Here is a 17,278-nt window from a genome sequence, read left to right as displayed (position 1 = left end):
ATAAAAATAGTCTTTAACATGAAAACAGATGTATGCACTTTTGATTATTGAGTGCACCTGGTTTTTTGGAAATTTAAGCCATTCTTGCCGCTTGCTATTCTAAAGTAAATGATTTTGACGTTGACTGGTGCTATTCTATATGTTAATGATATTAATTAGTTGTGGTTTTAAGGTGGTAATCTGAAACCATTTATCTGCACACATTTTCATAATCACTTGCAATTTACAGATTTTACAGCTGGAAGAGAGGTGTACACATGTTATAAGCATTTTAGAAATGAGCCCAAGAAGGTAAAGTACTACAGTACTTACCTAATGGTAAATTCTTGTGATACTGTACAGCAGAAAAGTGCTATGGTAATCCTGGGCTGTGGGCTATGCTTTAAAATGGCAGGTACAGTGTAAAAATAATTTTTCAAAGTTGATATAACGATTATTGGTGTGTGTTTTACAAGAAAATAAATGCATTGCTAAGAACTTTATTTGGATATTAGAATATTTAAGTTGTTTCTACTTCAGAATTTCACATTTAATCCATTGTTACTTGACATTTTGCTCATGAAAATTAACCATGGTTTTACTATATATATCTAATTTTTTTTTTTTAAAAAAAAAGACGTGGTTACTATACTTAAACATATACAAATTAACCATGGTTTTGGTATTCTAACCATGGTTATCCTTGTTTTTTTTTTTAGTAAAACTATTGTTACTACACTTTTACTGGTTAATTTTCCGTAAGGGTTGTTTACAATTATTGGTGACCCTAGACCACAAAACCAGTCATGAGGGTCAGTTTTTCGAAATTGAGATTTATTCTCATCTTAAAGTTGAATAAATAAACTTTCCATTGATGAATGGTTTGTTAGGATAGAACAATATTTGGCTGAGATACAACTATTTGATAGTCTGGAATCTGAGGGTGCAAAAAAATCTAAATATTGAGAAATCACCTTTAAAGTTGTCCAAATGAAGTTCTTAGCAATGCATATTGCTAGTCAAAAATTAACCCTTGATATATTTATGGCAGGAAATGTACAAAAATCTTCATGGAACATGATTTTTACTTAATATCCTAAAGGTTTTTGGCATAAAAGAAGAATCGATCATTTTGACCCATACAATGTATTGTTTGCTATTGCTACAAATATGTCCGTGCTACTTAAGGCTAGCAATTTCTGAGTTTAAATTGTTTCTACACCATTTTCCCCCCAGTGTGTGTACATTGTGTCTGTACTACTAATACTGACTGTAAATAGCACATGTAATACATATTTCTCAAATTCCCATCTTGTAACCATTCCCAAGAAGTAAAGGTCTTTATTGTATTTGGGTCAGCTGGCTAGCTGCAGATTTCAACACGTCATCTCATAGAGGTAGTGAGAGAGGCTTCTTATAATCAGTAAGCTTTTAAGATGGTGAAACTTTGCCACATTGACCTGTTAGAAGCACAGCTGCAGCAGCAGGACCGTCCCCTGCCGCGTCTCTGGGCTCACTGCAGATCAGGTCTAAGGAGATCATGGACGTTTCAAGTCCCAGGACTGAAGCTTCATCAATGGACCCTAGTTCCAAGCTTTTTTGCTGTAGATCCGTGAGGCGTTGCATCCCTCTGGTATATAGACAGGAGCTCTACCACATCCTGTGCATGACCGGACCCCTGGTATGAACTCAGCTTTGTTTTTTCCTCTCACTTACACTCATGTATACACATGGATATAAAATATTAATGTATTCATATTTGAAACTTTGGAAGTTTACTATCAATTTCACTTCAAGTGGCAAAGAATGAATCTGCAAACCAAAAGAGTAAAGAACATTATATTCTGTCATTATTTCTGTAGCTCAGTGCTCTCATCTATTTCTCATCCACTGAGAAATCTCAGGTTGTCATTCCAGGTTGCATCGCGCATTCTGAATTATCTCCTGCCTTTTGTCATAACGATGTTTTGCGGTCGCCTGGGAAACAGTGTGCTGGCTGGTTATGGAATGGCCTCAGCTGTGAGTTTATGTTTCGCTGTGCTTATTGTTTCTCTGGAGTGTTTGTTTTGTGGTAAAACAGAAACATGGGTGTATGAAATGCAAATGTTGGTACAGTATTGTGAAAGTTCAGCCATCAGGGGTTCAATGTATCATAAGCCTTCGGTTTTGAAGCTGATGTACTGAAGTAGTTCAGAGCATGGCTGAGAAGTAGCTGATGCTTGTTATTCTGATTTATCAGACGATAAACATAACAACTGCAGCTACAGGTGGAGGTCTTGGACTGGCGGCTGACACCCTTATCTCTCAGGTATGAAAATATGTATGGATATGCAGTGGGGTCCGACAACTAGCTGGGATTTAGAATTTATCAAGTTTAACCTAAAATGAATTAGGAAAAAGCTAAATAAAGCATTGGACCCTGCTGGATCTCCTGCAGTGAAACATAAAATTCACAACATTCTGTTGAAATTTTGAATTTGGTGCCTTATGGGACTTTTCAGGAATGCAGTAAAAATTTAAAGTGCTCTGTCTGCGATCTGGCTTCATGTTCTTGTTAGACCTTCGGTGGGAAGAATCTGCGCCGTGTTGGCATCATCTTGCAGAGGAGTGTTTTGATCCTCCTGCTCTTCTGTTTGCCCTGTTGGGCTCTGCTTATCAACACCCAGCCTCTCCTCCTGCTGCTGGGTCAAGATCCAGAGGTGGCCAGGTGATTCACTGCAAAAAATAAAAAAAAAAAGTAATTAATAGATTAGATCACTCCTTAATTAAAATTTCCTGATAATGTACTCACCCAGTGTCACCCAAGATGTCTTTCTTTCTTCAGTCGAAAGGAAATTGAGGTTTTAGAGGAAAACATTCCAGGATTTCTCTCCATATAGTGGATTCAATGGGGATCAAAGGGTTGAAGGTCCAAATGGCAGTTTCAAAGGGCTCTACACAACTCCAACCAAGGAATAAGGGTCTTATGTAGCGAAATGATCATTTTCTAAAAAAAAAATTATGTAATCACGTTGGAAAGGTCACACATGGTTAGTTCTTTGTCTGTGTACTTTGGTTTAAAAAGGTAGGGTATGGTGAAAAACTCTACAAACTTTCTTTGCATGTTTGTTTTATAAATATTGGGTCGGTACTTCCGCTCATGACTATGTAAAATGTGAAGTCAAGTTAATGCAAGACAAGCATTTGTGGTTAAAAGTATATACATTTTGATTTCTTTTCGACAGAAGAAAGAAAGACATTAATATTTTGGATGAAATTGGGGTGTGTAAATTACTACACTCCAGAAGTTTTAATTCTGGAGTGAACTAATCCTTCAAAATATTTTGAATATATATATTGTTTGTTCAGTAGAATATGTAATTGCATGTAATATTTTTAAACATTTTTTTCAAGATATTAAGATGTATTTTTAGAGTAAATGTATTTATTTTTATGTCTTACCCTTATAGCATTGTGCTTTTCCTTGTTTGTTTTTTTTAAGTTTTTATTGAAAAGAGATACAATCCAATATATCTGTTTTTGACTTTTGTCACGTTTACAACATTTATAGCTTATATATTATCAAAAAGCTCTTCATGGCATAAAACAGGTCAATATATCTCTTTGGGTTATCTCCCAATTATACAAAAAACTATTTACAAAAGAAAGGGGATGTATAGACAGTACCTATACATAAAACATAGATTCTATAACAAAAAAACATTTGGTTCAATAGGAGTTATATATTCGATCCACTTGGACCAAAAATCAACAAACATATCTTTTTCCTCCTGACTACCAGGGAAAACAAGTTTTGTGATTTTAATATTTTTTCATGTCATTACATTGTTTAGAGCATAAGAAAAAAAATAAAAAATTTGTGAAAAATTATACTAAATTCATAAGTTATGCTCCGTCCTCTATAGAGGACACCAGAACTTTAAACAGTCATATTTTAAAAAATAAATAAAAAGACATTAATAGACATAAACTGGCAAAACAGTGGGAATTTTGTTTTAATCACAAATCAAATTTTATTTTTTATACCAAACTTTATATAAAGATGATTCTCAACTATGTTATGAAAGATATAACAGAATATACCATTATTCTTTATGCAAAATGTGTGTAAAATGGCCATGGATGGCTTTTCCCATTATAAATAATGTATCTATAAACTGTATCTAATTTGCACATTGATGTGTTTTTTGGGCAACATATAATGCAAAAATAAGTGTAATAATGGGAGCAATAATTGGTAAGATTTTCATAATAATATCAAATATTTCATAGCAACACTGAAATATAATTTCTTTCCCTATTCACTTGTTGTATCTCCCAAAATGGGTAATAAACATGCTTTAAGTACCGGTGTCCTCTACAGTGGACATGTAAGAAACTAATGTCCTGTTTTATAACAAAAAGTCATATTTTGAATTGAATCCCCATAACATTTTCTTGAGATGTTGTTTCATGACAAACAACTTGAAAATTAGTCAGATTTAAATAATCATTACAAAATATTATCATATTTCCATAAGGGTGTTACATTTGATCACTAAATTATTGTCAGACATTTTTAAAGGCCAAGGAGAGGGAGTGGTAATGGTGAAACTTCCAAACATTTGGCATCTCTGAAAAGCCCTGATTGTGCTCTGTACAGAACATCCATATTTAACACTGTGACATGTAAGGTCTCAGAGAAATCGCTAAAAACTAATGTCCTCTACAGAGGACAAAACTCCATAGCTGGTAGTCAGGAGGTTTTGGTTATTTATACAGAAAGTAATTTTCTCCATTATAAACATATTTTTAACAACATCAATCCAGTCCTGTATGTGTGGCGGATTAGGTTCGTACCAGCATCTAGTAATAGCTTTTTTACTTGAAGCAAGAATTATTCTATACATGTATTTGTTTTTCCCTTCCCAGGAAACCATTGACACTGTGCCCATATAAAGTACCTCAAAACTGAAATCAACTGTAATGTTTAAAATACTTTCTAATACCTTATGTATATCTTTCCAAAAACATCTCATTTTAGTACATCCCCAAAATATATGAAAATGGTTAGCATCCTGTGAGCCACAATGTCTCCAACAATTTGAGTTGCCTTGAAAATTATTTTTCTGTTTTGGGGTAAGGAAAAACCTAATAATATTTCTCCAGCAAAATTCTCTCCAATATGGAGAACGGGAAGTCGCCCATTGTTGTTTACATATATATTCCCAGTCCTCGGTTGAGAACTTTTCCTTGTTTTAAAGGAATCATTTACCTAAAAATTAACACTTGCTGAACATTTACTCACCCTCAGGCCATCCAAGATGTACATGAGTTTGTTTCCTAATCAGAACAGATTTGGAGAAAAGCAGCATTACATTATTTGTTCACCAATTGATCCTATGCAGTAAATGGGTGCCATCAAAATAAGAGTCCAAACAGTCAATCAATGAAAGTCTTTGTGAAGTGAAAAAGCTGCATGTTTGTAAGAAACAAATCCATCAAGGCGTTTTAACTTTAAACCTTCACTTCTGGCCAAAATACCAGTCCGTAATCCATAAAAATGCTGGATTACACACACACAGCTTTTACTTCAGTAATTAATTGATGGACTGGAGTCATGTGGATTACTTCTGGATTATTGTGATGTTTTTATCAGCACTTTGGACTATATTTTCAGCACATTTTCTTTTTTTGGGTGGTAGTAACAAAATGTATTGAGGTTGATTTTTCAGTGGGAAAAAGCTTCAAGATGTATTCTCTAAAACATATATATCTTGTTTTAAAGATGTTTGTTTTACTGGATAACAAGCTATTATATGGTGTGATGGCTAAAGGTCAGAACTGACCATTAGACGGTTGCAGGTCCAAACTCTGCAAGTGAGTGAGTCATGAGCTATCAGCCTAATGCTAGGTTGTGCTACAAATTATGTGCTGAGTGGCTCCTTGTTTACTGTTTAGAATGAATAAATCATTTTGAGTAGGACCTAAAAAAGAGCGATATTTATTCATGTAAGTTATAGATCCCCACAGTTTTGAGCAAACAAGATAGTGTCTGAGAATGACAGTCCTCCCTATCTCAAGCAAACATATTTTGCAACTTCCTTCCCTAAATAAATGTTGACGATGTTGTTAAATGAGGCATTTTAATGTCCACAGACACACGTTCTAATACTCAATTTAGATGCAGGCCAAGATGGAAATGACACTGTGTAGCAGATTTATTCTGCTGTGTGATAACTTACAGTGCTTTTTTTAAAATCATTCATGTTGCCTTGTCCACTCTATCACCGTTATAAATGTGCTTCTTTTCAGGATAGCTCAACTCTACGTGGTTTGTTACCTGCCAGCAGTTCCAGTGAGTCATAAAAAATAGCATCATTTTCCTCTTGCCAGCACAGTCGCATAATTTACATGATATAGCTTGAAATAATAATGCATATATACACAAACCCCATCTTAAACTAGCAGAGTTTTTCATTCTCTCTCTCTTTCTTTTCACACAGGCAATGTTTTTGCATCAGCTGCAAGTAGCCTATCTCCAAAACCAGGTATGCAATCTTTTTTTTTTGGCAGATAAGTGCAGATAAGCACCTTAGCTGAGCTCTTCAAAAGCATTGTTGCATGCAAGATCTTAAAACCTGCAGAGCTGTATCACAGTCGGCCTCCAACTGTTACGGTTTGATCTTTTTTGGCAGAGATCATCTTGCTGTATGATACAGTGTGACTTGAAAATGTGGCTTTGTATGTGTCACTCAATATAATGTCGCAGCAGCGACTGTAGATCCAAAGGATGGTTTAACAGTGGTTGTTTTGGGCCTGCAGGGAGTGATTCTGCCTCAGATGTATGCAGCCATTGCAGCCAACATTGCAAATGTGGTGACAAACTACATCCTTCTGAACTGGTTGGACCTTGGGTTATAGTAAGTTTAAGGGGTCGTAATACCTGTCACTCATTTACACACACAATCATGTTGTATTAGTTATTTACGCAACACTTCCTGTTGCTGAATCTATAATATTTAGTCGTGCAGTAATGTGACTGCTTATATAACTACATTTTTATCTGTGATTTATGAGTGAGTTATTGCATCAGTTGCTAAACCAATTTGTTCAAAAATGTTGATGAGTGAATCATTGCATTATTCAACCTTTCACAAAGACACAAATTTCACAAATTCCATCAGTTGTTAAGAAATTTAACCTTTGTGCATCAATAAAAAAAGTTACACATAGGTAAAAAAAAACTGTCATAAAAATTTGAAGCTTGGGGGCACATACTTAAGTTCAGTCTCATTTTAAAGAAGACCCATGGCAGATTACTGATGAAGTAGAAAAAGTTTAAAAAGTGAAATTAAAGTTTATGAAAGTTTATGAAAATGCTTTTATATAAAGCATATTTTATATTTTATATAAACTATATATTTTATGAAACATGCAGAACTCTAAACCTACTAGAAAATCAAAGCCATAAATCTAAACCAGCTGTGCTCTGAATGTGAGGTTGATATCTCAAAAAATGAACTTTCAGGAAGATTTTGTTTGGACGCAGTACCAAATTTCCCCCATAAGATGCCAGCAAAACTCCACTGGTGCACACAGTGGTTGGATTTGTGATTTGGAGTTTTTCTCTCACAAAAGGAAACAAGAACACACACGCACACACAATTTTTTTTTATGACACATACAAACCACACTCTGATATCCATACCAACACACCCACACCACCCACACAATTATAGCTGCATTATTTATCCAGCTGGCTCTATAATATGGAGTATTTGCTTTATTGGCGAAACCTGAGAAAATGGCACCATCTGGTAAGAAAAATGGTAAAAATTTTAATTTTGAAGCCTTGCCAACAGAATGAAAGTCTATTATCAAAAATAGCATAATTTTACAGTTGAATGGCACTGTGATTAAAAATAGGAGTTTTAATGGGTTTCAATGGGGACATTTTTGTCCAAAAGAGGCCGAGTCTAACAATTTTTTGTGCCTAGTGCAAAATAGATTTATTAAAGGAAATGGAGGTGAAATACTAAAATTCCAAAATGTATGCAGCTGGCAATAACACAGGTGAAATGATCACAAAAAAACAAGACTGAAAAGGACAAAAATGTCCAAAAGGTTGCACAAGGGTTAAACAATAAAAATGTTTTGTGGCTCTTTAATGTGTGGTGACAGATTGCTGTGGTGCCTCAGTTCAAGCGTAAACCGTGAACCATTCATCTCTTCCTCTTTACTAGTTAGAGCATGAAATAAACATGAATGAACATCAGAAGGTATCTTTGTTTCAACTGTGGGAACAGTGTTGCCAGGTCCACGGTTTTCCTGCGGAACTGGGCTACTTTAACATTGTTGCCTTGGGTTGTTTTTCATGTCTGCAGGTTGTAGTGACCCCAATAACATGATATTTTACCCTATGGAATGTGAATTTTACCAGGGGAACCACACTAAAAACCCCCGAAATGTGATTGGGCTAGCTTTGAGTAGCGATTGGGCAGGTTTTGCTATGAAAAGCTGGCAACCCTGCGCAGAAAGACATCAAAACACACCATATTTCCACTCTACTGCCTGGTTTGTTTGTCGGACAAAAATGGCAGATTTGGTGTTATGATTGGTTAGATCGCCTGTCAATCAAACACCATTTAAATTTTTGTTTTGTGACATGATTCTATGTAGAAAAAAAAAAATCCTTCAGTAAGTCATAATTATGACTTTAAAAGTCATAATTGTGAGATGAAAAGACAAATTATGAGATATTTATAAATGATATGAGGTATTTATCAATGATATGAGAAATTGTGAAATAAAAGTCTAAATTCTGACATACCGAGTTGAAATTATGACTTAAAAAGTTATAATTGAGGTAAAAAGTTGAAATTGGCATACTTAAAAAAAATCTAAATTATGATATCAGTTGTCTCCTTTTTGCTTTTATCTCATAATTTCGATTTAGCATGTAATGATTTAGATTTTTTATCTCATAATTATTAATTTCATCATAATTGTGACTTGTCATAATTATGACTTCTTAATGTCATAATTTTGACTTTTAAAGGACACATCTGAGGCAAAATTTGCTTTTACATGGTGCTTGCATATATATATATATATATGTCCATTCACTCTTTTCACTTTTTTTAAAACCCCAAAAAACCTAAACAGTCTCAATTATTAAGCCGCTTTAATTTTCAGAGCAGTATCACATCATACTGCTCAAGCCCCACCCATGACCGCTGACGGACTGTCCCGTATTAGCATATTTCTGCCCTCAATCAGTTATATGCTGTCCGCCATTTTTTTCTACGCTCGAGCTGCTGTAGCAACAACATCTCGTAAGCAATTCCAGGTGTTTTGTAGTTGGACGTAAAAGTGAACATAAAAGTTTTATCCCAGTATCAGAGCCACTGAGGACGCAGTAGATTAGTTTTGCTTTTAATGGTAAGGCACCACCGAATACACAAAAACAGAAGAGAGGGGTGGAGTGAGCAGTAGCTCATTATCATTTAAAGAGACATGCACCAAAATGAGTTGCTGTGAGCAGAGCTGTTTTTGACAAGGTAAAAACTGTTTTGGTTTACACAACCATTGAGGAATTTTAATCAAGTATGTTGCAGACATTTCTTGAAGACCCTAAAGAATCATACCAGCTTGGGGAAAATGGGCATCCATTGTCCAGTTTTACAGTCATGTATTTTTCTGGCTTTTGTATTTCAGTGGATCTGCTGCTGCCAATACCGTATCTCAGGTCTATATTTGTGTTTTCCTCTATTTATATATTCGTTGGAAGAAGCTCCATGTTGAAACATGGGGAGGTGAGCTAACTAGATGGTTAAACTTGCCAATAAACCACACACATGTTCTACAGTGTTTAATAAAAGTCTGTGATATTTTTCTCTGCCCACCACAGGCTGGTCATGTGACTCACTGCAGGAGTGGGATGGATATATGAAACTGGCCATCCCCAGTACCATGATGCTTTGCTTTGAGTGGTGGATTTACGAGGTTGGAGGCTTCTTAGCAGGTGCTTGCTAAAGACTAAAGTCAAAAACAAAGCTTTGTGTTAATACACAGAAACCGCTGCCTGTAAAATGTAATTGAATTATGCATTTTATTAGGCCTAGTCGTGAAGAATGGCCTCCAATTAAAATGTCTGTTTGGATGTAGCGCTTAATGTGGTCTAAGGTTATTAATTTTAGCCTCAGATGATTTTTCATGCAAGACTGCTTCAGGAAAATACTTGTGTAAAAGCTTTAACCCAGAAAGAGACCAGTTTAATGTAGCATTATAATACTGTCAAACACATTCCCTTATGTCCGTCTTTTTCAGGAATGCTAGGGGAGTCGGATCTAGCAGCTCAACATGCAGTTATTATGCTGGCTTTTATAAACTACATGGTAATTTAAACCCTAATGTTTACCTAATTATAAAGTTCCTGAAGGAATACAACAGATGCTTTACTTTTCTCACTGTTCCTTGTCAAACAATGATTTACTTGATACATTACCAGTATATGAAATTTGTTAGAGAACTCATAAATTATGAACAACTAGGTTTACATATATACTACCATTCAAACTACTGTTTAATTCTTATATTTAGCACAGAAAGTGACGGGAAAGACATGTTACAAAATATTTCTGTACATTACCTTTAAACAGTAATGCATTTTCTTAACCTGTTTTACCTGGATGCCAGTTTCCATTAGGGATTCAAGGTGCGGCGTGTGTACGTGTGGGAAATGCGCTCGGAGCAGGAGATACAGCTGGAGCGATCCGCACCAGCAAGGTGTCCCTCACCTGCACAGGTTTACAAACAGTCATATTCCTTTGAGGCACATTCATCTTTCATTGTCTGCTCATGTCTGACATGTCCTTTTTCTCTTCCTTTATCACTTGGATGCAGCTGCCTTGGCAGTTTTGCAAGGTCTTGTGCTCGCATCGACAAAAACTGTGATTGGTTTCTTATTTACATCAGACGGGTAAGTATTTGTTTTGCAAATCAGACTTGCAGCAAAGATGTTCTTCAAACAGTTCTGTTCTGATTATTGTGTCTTATTTTGTAGGCATATTGTGGCGCTTGTCTCCAAACTCTTGAACGTCTATTGTGTGCTTCAGTTCTTTGATGGCCTTGTTGTAAGTACTTTACATTGCTACTGTTTTTTTTTTTTTTTTTAGAAGAACTGACAAGTGATTTATTTTTATGCAAGTTTTTAAATGGCTATGGTGGTGTTTTAGTGTCACATTTAAAAAAAAAATATCTAAGATTACAAGAATAAAGTTGAAATTATGAGAATAAAGTCAAAATATTTCGAGAATAAAGTTGAAATTACAAGAATAAGGTCGAAATATTACGAGAATAAAGTCGAAATATTACAACAATAAAGTTGAAATATTTTGAGAATAAAGTCGAAATATTACAACAATAAAGTGGAAATATTACAAGAATAAAATCAAAATCATGAGAAAAAAGTCGCAATATTTAGAGAATAAAGTTGAAATGACCAGAATAAAGTTGAAATATTTCGAGAATAAAGTCGAAATATTACAAGAATAAAGTTGAAATGATGAGAATAAAGTCTAAATATTTTGAGAAAAAAGTCAGATTATGAGAATAAAGTCAAAATTTTACAAGAATAAAGTCAAAATATTATGAGAATAAAGTCGAAATATTACAAGCATAAAATCGAAATTATGAGAATACAGTAGAAATATTTCAACAATAAAGTCGAAATATTTTGACAATAAAGTAGAAATATTTCAAGAATAAAGTAGAAATATTTCAACAATAAAGTCAAAATATTTTGACAATAAAGTAGAAATATTTCAAGAATAAAGTAGAAATATTTCAACAATAAAGTCAAAATATTTTGAGAATAAAGTAGAAATATTTCGAGAATAAAGTAGAAATATTTCAACAATAAAGTCAAAATATTTAGTGAATAAAGTAGAAATATTTCAACAAAGTCGAAATATTTTGACAATAAAGTCAAAATTATGAGAATAAAGTTGAAATGGCGAAATCAAGGTTATATGCAGACTACCCTATACTCTCAAAGTATTATAACTTCAAGTGCTATTATTTAAATCTTGAAACATTTCGACCTTATTCTCAAAACATTTCGACTTTACTCATGAAACGTTCCAACTTTATTCTCATAATAATGTGTTTTTTTCTTAGTAGTTTATAGTTAAGTTCACCCAAAAAAAAGAAAATTCTGTCAATAATTACTCACCCTGATGTTGTTTCAAACCTGTAAGACCTTCGTTCATCTTCAGAACACAAATGAAGATATTTTTGATAAAATTTGAGAACTTTTTGATCCTGCATAGACAGCAACACAGCTGACACAATCAAGACCCAAAACGATAGTAAGGATACCATTAAAATAGTCCATGTGGCATCAGTAGTTCAAGCGTAATGTTATGAAGCTACGAGAATACTTATTTAACAGTTTCTTCTCTTCCGTGTCAGTCTTCGAGATGTGCTCATGACAGTATGACCATTACAGTGTTTTTTTTAGCTCAACTTGAAGACTGGAACACACAAAGCAATAAAATGTATTGCTTGAATGCACATTCACTTTAGATAAAAGCATCTGTAAATGCACAAATGTATATGTCTGAATGTATTCTTTTATTCTCTCTTCAAGTGTGTCTGCATGGGTATTCTGTTGGGTTCAGGGCAGCAGAAGATTGCAGCTGTAGCTAATTTCTTTGGGTATTACTGCATTGGACTTCCACTTGGCACCTCTCTCATGTTTGCTGCGAAATTAGACGTTGTTGGTTTGTTTTCCTTCATTTTTTCATACTATGATCTTATTAGCAATTCTAATAAATTGTCACTCATTGTACTCGTTGATATTCTGTGACCTTGTCATCTTCTATGGTCAACATGTTAGCATCTGGTTTCTAAATCATAATTTTACTGGGTTGAGGCACGTAGAGAACATCAGCGGACGCAGTACAGGTCCCTGCAGAATTGCATTAATGCATCTCGAACACCCAGAACAGCATTCATTAAAACATTTCTCTAATGAGATAACAGCTGTCCTACAGCAATGTCCTCTCTTGCTTTCACAGGCTTTTGGCTCGGACTTCTCATTTGTGTTTGCGTGCAGTCCAGTTTTTTCATTGCAGTCATTTTTAAGCTCAACTGGGAGAGAGTGACCAAAGAGGTATATTTCAGTATTTCAGGTGTGCCTCCTGTTTTTGTTTTTTGTAAGCATACTTTGCAACAGATGATTTTGAGATGTTTAGTCAATGTGAATTGCAATTCACAATCCATTTTACTTTCATAAAATATTGTAATTTTGAGTGAAAGAGATAATTAGATAATTAGATAATTAGAAGACTTGATTATGTCCATCGGGATATACAGTTGAAGTCAAAAGTTTACATACACCTTGCAGAATCTGCAAAATGTTAATTATTTTACCAAAATAAAAGGGATCATACAAAATGCATGTTATTTTTATTTAGTACTGACCTGAATAAGATATTTCACATAAAAGATGTTTAAATATAATCCACAAGAGAAAATAGTAGATGAATTTACAAAAATGACCCCGTTCAAAAGTTTACATATGCTAGATTCTAAACAATGTGTTGTTATGTGATCCAAAGCTGTGTTTTGTTTTTTTGTTTAGTGAAAGTTGTTCATGAGTCCCTTAAGCCAGGGTGTAAACTTTTGAACAGAATGAAGATACATTTTTCATTTTTCTTATTTTGCCTAAATCATATTTTTTTATTTAGTACTGTCCTTCAGAAGCTACAGAAGATACTTACATGTTTCCCAGAAGACAAAATAAGTTATATTTACCCTGAAACAAAGGACTTATGAACATCTATCACTAAAAACACTAAATCCATAAAAAAAAAAAAAATAAACATCTGTGGATCGTTCAAGTAACAACACAGATGTTCAAGCGTATGTAAACTTTTAAACGGGGTAATTTTTATAAATTCAACTGCTATTTTCTTTGTGGACTATATGTAAACATCTTTTATGTGAAATATCTTATTCAGGTCAGTACTAAATAAAAAAGAACATGCATGTTGTATGATCTCTCTTATTTTGGTAAAACAATTTACATTTTGCAGATTCTGAAAGGTGTATGTAAACTTTTACATATCGAAATAGAAAAGCCTAATGTGTCACGTGTATTGATTCTTGAGTATAGCCAATGAAAAACACAATTTTTGCTTGCAATTACAGTTATTTCCTTCCAGAAATACAAGTGTAATTTCATTTAAAATTCCAAGCTTTTAATTAATTTTTGTTCTCATCCATAATATGACATGATGTATGGTACATCCATTTCATTTCAGGCAGTGGAAAAGGGCTGGAAAGCGTAAAATCTCTTCAGTGTCAGCTCCGGATACTCTCACTGCGAGGCACAGAGAGGTACACCCGTTAACTCTTACTGTATCTTAACACAAAACATGTCCGAAAACTGAGCTTGTTGTCTTGTCTGCTCTCAGAATGGGGATGAGTACATGAACATGAACATGAATGGTCGGGACGAGGAGCCAGGCGTAGAAGAAAAACCCCCAGCTCTGCTCTCTACCGCTCAGCTGGTTCTCAGAAGGGGTCTGACCACCATCGCTGCTCTTTTCATCCTAGCTGTAGGAATAGTCGTCCATCTCACTGTACCTTTACCTGAGGTGTCTAATGCTGTCAGAGCAAATACTACTTTGGACTCAAACTTCACTACGCCTTCATCTCTCTACATCCCTTCAACTTCAATCTCAAGCTGAAAACCAGAGACTAGAGCTGTAGCTGTGTATACATATCCACCTTTTTCCTGAGTAACCGATGAGCACCGACGTGATGGATTCTAACTTCCGTTTGGGTGCTCTAGTGTTCCGGTCTCCATAGAAATCTGTTAAAAATGGGTAAAAATCGAATTAATTAATTAAACTGAAGCTTTTTAAATATAACTAAATATAAAGATGTGCACAGGGTTAAATTGTGCTGTTGTTGGCTGCCACAGTAACAGCAATAAACATAAGAAATTCAAGTAAATTACTTTTTTATGTTTTATGTACGAGCAAATCTGTCCGTGTCCAGCGGCGTATGCATCGCATACGTAAATGATAACAAAAGAAAAGGAACACGGCTTGCTTCATGTCATCTACCCATTCATTAAACTATGACAGTCGCTACAAAAATACGGTCATTGCGACACTGTAAAGAGATGAAACTATGCCCCATGTGGTTTCATTTCCATAGGGTTAACATTATATTATAAGCTCGGAAAATGCGTTAATTTGACTCGAAACACCAGAGAACGGAAATCATCGTACCAGTCAGGCAAGACTTCCACGTTCATAAAAAAGGTGGATATGCCAGGTATTTTATGTTTAGCCATTTGCTAGGAAGTTATATTTTCCAAAACACATTTAATAATTGCTGAAGCGTTACATACATCTGCAAATGACATTTTATTAGCATTTTTTATTCCCAGCTGGCAGCAGCAGTGATTACTGATGTTTTCGACCCTCATGTTTGACTGAAATTGTTCGGGAACAACATGGATAACATAATCTGTTACATCTTTACCTTTTCCCCAAGGATTCATGGGGCAGGAAGTCACTTTTACGGTCACCTTGAATGAAACAGTCCCATCTGCTGACCATGTTCTGCAGTAATGAGAAAGGAAAATGCCACAGTCCTTAGAAAAATAAATCAGGGATTTGTACCCTTTTCTTATTTTACAAACATCCTCTGACATATTAAGTCATTTTTTTTAAATTTCTGATTATTAAAAGAAACAAAATGCAAAGCACTTTTTATATATTTTCTATATAAACATCTTAGGATTGCATAACATAGAACAAATACAATAACAGTTTTCAATTATGAGCAGTTTCTGAATCATATTTTATATCTGAATCAGATAAAAAAAAAAAAACAGATTAAAGATGAAAATGATAAACAGATGTTTCAATATTCATTCATCCTTAGCACACATCCTTAATATTTTAAACATACTTTAAAAAGAGACGTGTTGGTGTATACACAATATTTATTTGGAAAAAGTTTAAATAAACTACTTTGAAATAAAAGTAAGTACATGTATAATTAGTTACTCATCACAAATTTGCAATAGGCCTATTAAAATTCATGAGTCCAGTTTTGTAGCAACTCAAAGCAGCTGTTACAACATATTTTTTTTCTTTTTCTCTCTTTTTCTTATTCTTGTTCTTGAAGTCTTGCCAGATCTTTCAGCTTTGTGAACTTCACACTGGTTCAAAGGTTGGTGTGAGGCACTGAGGAGGAAGAGAAGACTTGTTAATGTTTGCTTCTGTCCTTAAAAAAGTAATCCTTTTTATGAAATCACATCTGCTGTATATGATGATCCAACACATTGTGAGTCTAATGTACGTTAGTTTAGATATTAGTCACTTGTGAAATCAGGAACCTGATTGATGATTCACACATTTGTTTGTAAATGATCGTGACTCTGAGATGTATTAAAGAAGATGTATAAAGAAACAAACCAAAATAGATCTACAATTACAGTGACATTACCGGCAAAAGACAATTGAAAGTAAGTTGTAATGATAGACAAATGTTGGCTTTTGAAATGTTAAAGTCATACTTGTGGCTGTAGCTTGAAAACAGAAAGAGCAGCTGGATGAATCATTTTATATGGGTTAATGGAGGGGGATGGGAAACAGAGGAAAAGAGAGATAACATGTAAATTTGCATGGCCTGCATAAGGCAAAAATATTTGTCTTTGAATGTCATTGGAAGTGAAAAGACCAAAGGTGAAACTTGAGAAAAAAAATGTCATGTTTTAGTATATATACATGCATAAGCTTTTACATGCACTGTATTATTGTTTAATGTTTAAAGACGTCTTTTATGCTCACCAAAGGTACATTTATTTAATCAAAAATACAGAGAAATCTGTAATATTGTGAGAACTTATTACAGATTAAATTAACTGTTTTCTCTTCTAATATATTTTATAATGTAATTTATTTCTGTGATGGCAAAGCTGAATTTTAATCAGCCATTGCTCCAGTCTTCAGTGTCACATGATCCCTCAGAAATCATTCTAATATGCTAATTTGTTGCTCAATAAACATTTCATATTATTATCAATGTTGAAAACAGGTTTATTATTGCTTAAAATGCTTAATTTTGCTTAATGTGCATGGCTTAATTTGTCTGATAGCTATAGGTACAAGGTACTTTATATATATATAAAGTACATTATATATATATATATATATATATATATATATATATATATATATATATATTCTTTAAAAACTAATAAGTATTTTTAATAGCTACAAGGTAC

The 17,278-nt window shown here is 34.1% G+C and overlaps 1 protein-coding gene across 1 annotated transcript; it reads left to right on the top strand.

Moving 5' to 3' along the window:
• The first annotated feature begins 1,441 nt into the window (after positions 1–1,441).
• Positions 1,442–17,046, top strand: LOC127177651 (multidrug and toxin extrusion protein 1). Its single transcript, XM_051130044.1, has 17 exons — positions 1,442–1,660; positions 1,897–1,998; positions 2,219–2,287; positions 2,538–2,686; positions 6,274–6,316; positions 6,465–6,509; positions 6,784–6,881; positions 9,679–9,776; positions 9,872–9,985; positions 10,291–10,358; positions 10,660–10,768; positions 10,867–10,942; positions 11,027–11,096; positions 12,614–12,746; positions 13,044–13,138; positions 14,296–14,367; positions 14,445–17,046. The coding sequence occupies exons 1-17, from the start codon at positions 1,520–1,522 to the stop codon at positions 14,718–14,720; spliced, it is 1,758 nt and encodes a 585-aa protein (XP_050986001.1). The 5' UTR covers positions 1,442–1,519; the 3' UTR covers positions 14,721–17,046.
• Positions 17,047–17,278: the final 232 nt, after the last annotated feature.

The sequence above is a fragment of the Labeo rohita genome, chromosome 15 (genome assembly GCF_022985175.1).
Source record: "Labeo rohita strain BAU-BD-2019 chromosome 15, IGBB_LRoh.1.0, whole genome shotgun sequence".
Taxonomy (NCBI): Eukaryota; Metazoa; Chordata; class Actinopteri; order Cypriniformes; family Cyprinidae; genus Labeo; species Labeo rohita.
Note: the sequence above shows the minus strand (reverse complement) of the source record. Positions and strands in the feature narration are given on the sequence as shown.

What these genes read in the sequence shown, in the direction of transcription:
- LOC127177651 (XM_051130044.1), top strand. Translation starts at nt 1,520, where the DNA reads ATGGACGTTTCAAGTCCCAGGACTGAAGCTTCATCAATGGACCCTAGT. An exon ending in GGTTGGAGGCTTCTTAGCAG is followed by an intron (nt 9,986 to 10,290) that starts GTGCTTGCTAAA and finishes CGTCTTTTTCAG; the next exon opens with GAATGCTAGGGGAGTCGGAT. An exon ending in AGTTCTTTGATGGCCTTGTT is followed by an intron (nt 11,097 to 12,613) that starts GTAAGTACTTTA and finishes TCTCTCTTCAAG; the next exon opens with TGTGTCTGCATGGGTATTCT.